Source organism: Scardinius erythrophthalmus (assembly GCF_964197995.2).
Source record: "Scardinius erythrophthalmus genome assembly, chromosome: 9".
Classification (NCBI taxonomy): domain Eukaryota; kingdom Metazoa; phylum Chordata; class Actinopteri; order Cypriniformes; family Leuciscidae; genus Scardinius; species Scardinius erythrophthalmus.
Window position 1 is genome coordinate 19,734,168 of NC_138229.1, and position 8,082 is coordinate 19,742,249.

Here is an 8,082-nt window from a genome sequence, read left to right on the forward strand (position 1 = left end):
ATAAAGGTTACAGCACAATTAGTGTATATTAGCACTGTTGTTTGTTTTTGGCATCTGATAGAGCTTTTGGACTTGGAAACAGTGATGTCAGACTTACCATCGGACTGAAACACAAATGTTTTAAAGTTAAGTATGATGGACATTTTTAATTAGTTCAAATGTATTTTTTTACATTGATTTATTTAGTGGAACATATGTGTTTCCATGCATTTTGTTGAGATGTCTTTTCTTGTTTATCTATTGTATATACATGGTTGATTATTCATGTTGCTTATGTATTATACTATTTTTTTGTGTATTCATTGATATTAATCTGTAGTTAGCTTTTTTCCCCATGTGCATGGAAGTGTATGTATAAAAATGAATATCAAATATGTAATAAACAATTCTTATTTTGTATTTGGTTCAATTTGTTTATTATAATAGAAGTCAAAGATAACCATAGTAACAACATGAAATTAAATATAAAAAAAAAAAAAAATGAAATTTGGTTCCTGGAGGCACCCAAAGTGGTTCCACACAGTGCCTAATATAAGAGTTCCTCAGGAAACCTGTGTGGTTCCTCAGAGAACTGCCCCTTTTTAAAGGGTGCCTAGAGGATCTACAGACGGTTCCGCCGGTGTGGCGAAGTGAAGAACCCCAAAAGGTTCCTCCAAGCACCTTTTATTTTTACAGTGTAGGGTGCTAATCTAAAAATGGCCTTTAAAGTGATCAATTCAGAATGTTGTTTAGAAATATAATAGTCAGAATAATTGAGAATTGTGAATGTTTTCCTAAGGGGAAACACAGTGTTCAACAGCATTTGGGATTAGTTGTCTGCCAGCTGGTCTCCCAGCCTGGACAGCTGAAAAGTGCCCAAAAGCCTTCTAAAACAATCAAAACAGACCAGCTTAACTAGCTTGGCCAGGCTGGGAGACCTACTAGCCACCTTAGGCTGGTTTAAGCTGTTTTTGCAGCAGGGATAAATCATTCAGTGCAGTTAATTACTAGCAGCAACAGACTAATGTCTAACATCTTTCACTGACCTTGAATATGTATGTGAACAATAAAGAAGAAGAGTTCAGATACATCAAGGCGTACTTAAAAGCAACATGCTTTGAGGCCAGGATTTATCAAACACCCAACCATCTGGGACATAATGAGAAGTAAACTCACCGATGGGTGACAGCTCTGGGACACTGGCCGAGTATGGGCCCTCCAGGAACTTTGGCTCATTGTCATTGATATCCTGGACTTTGATAATAAACTCCGACTCGGGCTCTAAGGGTCTGCCCGTGAACACGTCCACAGCCTGTGCTCTCAGTGTGTAATAAGGCTTCTCTTCTCTGTCCAGGCTCCTTAAGGCATGGATGTCTCCGGTGCTCGGCTCAATGGTGAAAATAGAGCCAACTCCTTCACCTGAGAGAGTGTACTTCACCGTACTATCTCCCTTATCCAGGTCAGAGTGAAGCTGAAATGTGAAAAGAGACGATGAGAAATCTCACTGGATAAAAGCTGGTGAGTAAATTATTTCTAATTACCATAATTTAACTGTAAACATGCAAATATATGCAAATACAAAATCAGCAAACAAAAGTAGGAGACATTTGTGTTACAAGACATAATCATTTTTAAATACAAATGTAGCATATCCAGTGAGAATTTTATTTTAATCCATTTACTTACAGTAAATCTGATTTGGCCTAACCAGACCAATCCTATTTCAATCTCTGATCATGTGACTACATGTTGGCAAACATGAGGGTGGCATATCATTACTCATACAGTTTGAGCATGTCCAAAGAGGATTGATGTGGATAACCTTCATTATTTATTTTCTGTTAGCGGCTCAACAACATTGATTACAGCATGGATATTCTTCAGCTGAAAATATAATGGCTTTACTGGAGGTTTTATAGAATTTTCTTTTTTCAGACAAGATAAAAAAACAAAAAATAAAACTACTAAATAAAAGATTACAAAACATAAGGATCCTAAGATAATAGAGTGTTGAGGGAAACCGTTATCTTTTCAACTCAGAGGAAGCGTAAGGACACACCAAATTTATCAACTGGCGAAACATAGTTTGATCCTTTGACTGGATAGGAAGGATAGTTTGAAGTTATCGAATTAATACTCTGAAGTGAAAAATAAATCACTGATGTAATGTGAAAGGATGCAAAATTATCAAAATGGAAGAAGAACTCTGTACTGCTAAATCCTGCCATGTTCCTGCATGGCAGGGTAACTAATAATAAAAGTATATTAGATCGGGAACAGGCCATCAAATGATTCCCATTAGCAGATAGTAGATGATCCATGAGCTTCAACCCAGTATTGAAAGAGCTAATCTGTGTCAAGTTATAGTTCATTACAGTTCAATATCACTAATCTTTTATGAATACTGATGAGGCCAATACATTAAGAATACACTATCCTAAAATGGTGACCGCCAATGGCTGTATAACAGTACATGGTCTCACAAAATGTGTTTAGAGGTAAGGACAATCCTGAGTGTTGACAGAAGAATACCCAGAAAAAAGTCAAGGCTATCAAGAAGAGTTATTTTCGACTGAAAAGGTCATACTTGGAAAGAAAATGTGACAGTGGGGTAATATATCCTCACTGCAAAGGGCAAACAAGAAGTTCCTTGCTTCACATGGAAAAATAAAGACAAAAAGAAAACTTGCAGACACATTTGATATAGTAAATTGGTACATTTGTCAGCAATAAAGAAATGTCAAGAGTTGAGAAATTCTCTGATTGCTAGAATTAAAAAGATTGCGATTCTTAATCCACTTTAGTGTAATTGTTGGTGTATCTGCAATAATAATTGTAATTTATTCACAAAATAATTGTAGCAACTCTGCAAAACATTCAAATTAGAATCCAATTAAAGGCTTTCTTGGGATCTGCACCACATTATTTGACCACAACCAGCAAATAGGCTGTTCGGACTGTTACAGCAGTTAGCACACCAAGTTACATGATCAACCATTTATTCAGACTGACCCACTCATTGAGAGAAGCCTATAATGCAAAATGCTTTTGTAAACACAAAGCAGACAATGAATATTTTCCCCACATTCCTTTTCTTTCTTGCTCTAATTAAACTTTTCCTGTCATGTACAGTAATGTAACATTTCATGTGTGGTGGCAGCAGCTCAAACATTATGTGATGGAATGTGTTATAATTTCCCATGGTGCCAGCTCTGATCACAGTCTTCTCTTCCCCAACTAATAATTACAGCTATGGCAGGTGTGAAGCCACAATTGCAAAGTTTAAAGTCTTATGGTCTAATGAAAATGTACTGGGACCTACAATGTGAAGTTTGCACTGTGTCAGGCAGTGAATCTAAACTTCTGTCACACATCAGTGCTGGGAAATAACTAACACTAACACTACTAAATTAACTGCACAAATGTACCTACATTTTCACAACAATTATTCAGGAATCAAAATTAGCTTTACAGCAATAATCAAACAGGCTCTATTGCATTGTTTCATTTTAACAGACTGATTCATCTTAATTAATTTTATTCACATGGTTGAAAATTATAAAATAACAGTGATTTATAAAATATTAACAACTGTTAACAATTTCTCTTTAAATAGCAGCTTGCTCATTTGAAGTCAACATGTGCATCATCCATGCAATGCATAAGTAGCCTGTAAGCCATATTCTTCCAGTGACCCAAGTTAAAGGAGGTAATAGCAAACAAACTCTATTTATAGTGACAGGCTAACATGTTTGTTTGCAATTAAGCTTTATTAGCTCTTCCTACTGCTGTCTCAGGCTATATAAATCAGAGGTTACAGGCAAGGCTCTTCCATGACATTTGACTGATCTTGAGTGACGAAGAGCGAGTTGTTTTTCAGTGTGTTGCAGCCACAGAAGTAGAGGTGGCATGTGGTTGTGAACACGCCTGTGACAAGCCCCAGTCTCCCGATGTACATCCACACAGACAGCTCTCAGTTAGGCCACACTGATTGCACTGGCATTGACTGCAGACTATTCAATTTAACTCTGATCCCATTTAAGCTGAAGGTGCTCAATTCCAACCTCTTTTGTAGATGACCTTGATATTGAATTTTCATCCTGGGATCCAATGAGGAGCCCTTTCAACCTTCTCCCTTTGCTGTGAATACTAATTAAATGGTTTCAGATTATACCATCCACATTTTTATGTTTGACAATGTAACAATTTTGTTGCTTATGAAGATGACCCATGAACAGAAAAGATGATGTCCACAGACATAAGATTGTCAGTTTGTTTGGTTGGTGTAAAATCAGTTTTCTGAAATTTAAAGGGTTAGTTCACCCAAAAATGAAAATTCTGTCAGTAATTACTCACCCTCATGTTGATCCAACCCCGTAAAACTTTCGTTCATCTTCGGAACACAAATTAAGATATTTTTGATGAAATCTGAGAGCTGGCTCACTCCTTCATAGGCTTCTATGTAATCGATATGCCATCCCAGAAAAGATAGTAAAGACATCGTTAAAATAGTCCAGGTGACTACAGTGGCTCAACCTTAAGTTTATCAAGTGACGAGAATATTAAGAATAATAAGTCATTATTTTTGTGTTTTTTTTTTTTTTGCCCTCAAAAAGTATTCTCACAAGGTTGAGCCAGTGTAGTTACTTGGACTATTTTAACAATGTCTTTACTAACTTTTCTGGGCCAGCAGATGCAATTAGCAGCCTATGAAGGAGTGAGCCAGCTCTCAGATTTTATAAAGAATATCTTAATTTGTGTTCCGAAGATGAACGAAAGTCTTACAGGGTTGTAACAACATGGGAGTGAGTAATTACTGACAGAATTTTCATTTTTGGGTGAACTAACCCTTTAACTTCCGAAGTGAACCGCTTTGGTCAGGGCAGTTCATGTGTTGTGAACTCTGGTACAGTTTGCAGTTTGGTATGAAACATACATAGGCCTACTAACTCACGGAAGTTGAAGTATGTTTTTAGTCACACCTACTAAAGTTTAATGCATTACTCTGCAGCTTTGAATAAATTACTTTCAGAAAGCAGCTAGCATTCTTCGCTTCTCTTGCAAAATTATGTTACTTGGTGGTAAATTTTAAAATAACACTTTAAAACTGCTGTCTTCTCCAGAGTTGGTACCCATAGACATATATACATAGATGCCTCATTTGCCTATATTTCTAACTGTGAGTGACAACATGCTGACCGTTCCAAGATGGCGGGCACGCCGGTGTGTCTGGAGCAGTCGAATGTGGAATCTACATATGGTTGTTGCCTAGCTACAATGGTAAGCATCTGCCACTAGCTTATTACACACAGAGGACCCAAGTTGTTGACACAATCATACAGCAGTTAGAAACAATGATCTATATATATATTAATGTATATTCTCCTCTATTTATTTCTATGTTCATAAAACATATTTATTTCTAAATATTTATATGTTCCATGTTGCATTTCTTTTTTTTTTTTTTACATTTATGTAACAGGTTATAAAAATATAATATAAAGGATTAATAAAAATGTGTATGTTTACATTTAAGATTCTGTCAGTTCATCCATTTTGTATGTTTCAGCATATGAATGTAAAAATTCATGTAAACTTTACGGACAAATATGCAAATTTCAATGCATTGCTAAAAAGTTCTCCAACATTATGTTGATTTTTATCTGATGATTATGAAGTGTCTTATGACACTTTTTTCTCTATCTCAGTTGCGCCATCTGGTTGCTCAAACCATGAACCATGTTATGCAGTTGAGAATATTTATTTTCAAGCAACCAAAAGCTGGTCATGAACATAGAAGTGAAGATAAAAGAAGAATAAGAATAACTAGAAGCAGCGAGTTCTAGTTCAAGCCTTTGAACTCCCCCACAGTTTTATTCTCAATCTATTCTCAATACCCTTGGCCCAAAGCCTCGGCTCTGAGAATATTTTTTTCTTCTTACCTTTCCGACATACTGCGGATCAGATCCCATGTATTCCTCCAGAACAAAGAATTGGTTCCACACCCATCCTCTCTTGACTCTGTGAACTCCCATCATGCCATGTTTCCTATGTGCCATCAGGTTCCTGTGCTGCTCCTTCCCCATCCTGCTCTGGGATGAAGAGTGGAGGGGAGAAACAAAGCTTTTGTCTAAGAGGCACCAGAGGAACAGCAGCAGGCAGTTCCCCATGAGCATTGGAACAACCTTTAGATGCAAAGACGGACACAGGTGACTTTTATGGTGAAGGTAAAGAAGCGATGAATCCAAAGCCTTGGTGGCACACAACAACTAACATCCATGGAATTCCTGGGATGCTTGAAATTTTTGTTAACCACCTGCAAGAGAAAAGAAGCAACGGAACTTTAAATCAATGAGATTATGAGGATTTGTGGGGAGTGTCTGGGTATCATGTTGGCATGCAATGAAAGCAGAAGAAGGTCACACTGTCTGTTATGTTTATCTTTGCAGTGTAAATCTTTGTCTGTTCAGCTACAATGTAATCTCACTTGAAGGGCTTTACAAATACAGGGAATCTGAGTAAATTGGCTCACTCGAGTTCGTTTAGCACATTTAGCACTGGGAGGTTTGAGAAACAAGCGTGTAAAAGAGACTGCAAGAACGAGGGAGTTTGGCAAGAGTTGAACAACTGTTGGCAGACCTCCAGGAGTATCCTGGATGTGCAATTCTGTGCTCATTTTCAGTGCATTAGTCTTGAAAATGAGGTGGTCCCACTTGAATAGTAGGGTTGTTTTTGACCTGGCAACACAGATGTTAAGTCACAGGAAGCACAAGCCAGTCCAGATGCTTAGGGTCATAAATCAGACAACTTTTCTCTTAATCACCCTCTAAATGGAGAGATCTTGAATAATTATGTACAAGAGGACTATCCATCAATGTTGTACCAAATGTTATGAGAATTAAGGAAGTATATTAGTTGGCCACTGTAGAAAATGCAACCAATATCTTTACAATTTTGATTGTATGGAGATATTTATCAGATGGAGATATTTTCTGCTAATTAATTCAATACTGTGTCTGGAGGAAAGATATAAAATGAGGCCACTTTAAGACCTTGGCACTCCTTTTTAAACAAAGTAGGAAATCTTCCGCTGGCTCTAAAGTTATTAAGCAAAGTTGTTCAAATCAGTGAATCAATAAAAGTCTGCAGTCTACAAAAAAAGTCTACAAAAAGGTATGCAGTTTGTTCTTGCTAAATTGCTCCCAAATGTAAGATTGTTATATCATAATAGTAGAATAAGTACCCCTTAGTTATATAACACTTACAGTATGCATAATTTTTAGCGCAATTTTCCAACGGACAAAATTGCGATTGTTAACTCATGATTTCTGTTCTGTCTGTGCACACCAAACTTGTACTTCTATCTACTCCTCAACCAGACCACCTAGAGCACAAAAATAAATCCAGGAAAAGATTTACTATCTCTTACGCCGCCTTCACACTGGCAGTTGAAATCAGCTCCGTAATACGCAATACGCCCCCAGCAGACGTCGTACACAACGGTGAAAAGCTTCGGAAGCACTGATCTATATAGAATGACATTATATATATATATATATATATATATATATATATATATATATATATATATATATATATTTCATAATATTTCATTATATAGATCAGTGGTCGGAAGCCTCGGAAGCGAGTATATTTAAATATTGAATTATTTAATTGTATTAACTGCCCTAATAACGTTAAAACATCATGAAAATAAAAAAAATGACATGACAACTAATCGTTAAAAAATCATTATTTATTTTATTAAAAGTTAAAGGGGGGGTGAAATGCTCATTTTCACTCAATCTCCTGTTAATCTTGAGTACCTATAGAGTAATATTGCATCCTTCATATCTCCAAAAAGTCTTTTGTTTTATTATATTTTTAATTGAAAGATTGGCTGTACCGAGTCTTTCTGAAAAAAAACGAGCGGCTGGGGGCGGGCCGTGTGGGCGAAGCTTAGCTGTTGGTGCGTTCAAGTCCTCCTGGGAAGTTCGTACGTACGAGGTGGGAAGTCGTGCTTATAGGCATGTGCGTTCAAGTCACTTTCGTCGGAGCAAGATGGAGGAGTACTTTCTCTTAATTAATTACACAAAAATACAG

General features: G+C 36.7%; 1 protein-coding gene across 1 annotated transcript in view; it reads right to left on the minus strand.

Annotated features, from left to right (window-relative positions):
- cdh12a (cadherin 12a) overlaps nucleotides 1-6,155 on the minus strand; it is a gene marked incomplete at its 5' end in the record, with an annotated part of 42,688 nt that extends 36,533 nt beyond the window's left edge. The window contains 2 exons of the mRNA XM_081373711.1: nucleotides 1,156-1,450; nucleotides 5,922-6,155. Of these exons, the coding sequence (XP_081229837.1) occupies nucleotides 1,156-1,450; nucleotides 5,922-6,155 (529 nt within the window). The remainder of the gene's footprint in view (nucleotides 1-1,155; nucleotides 1,451-5,921) is intronic.
- Between the last annotated feature and the right edge of the window lie 1,927 nt (nucleotides 6,156-8,082).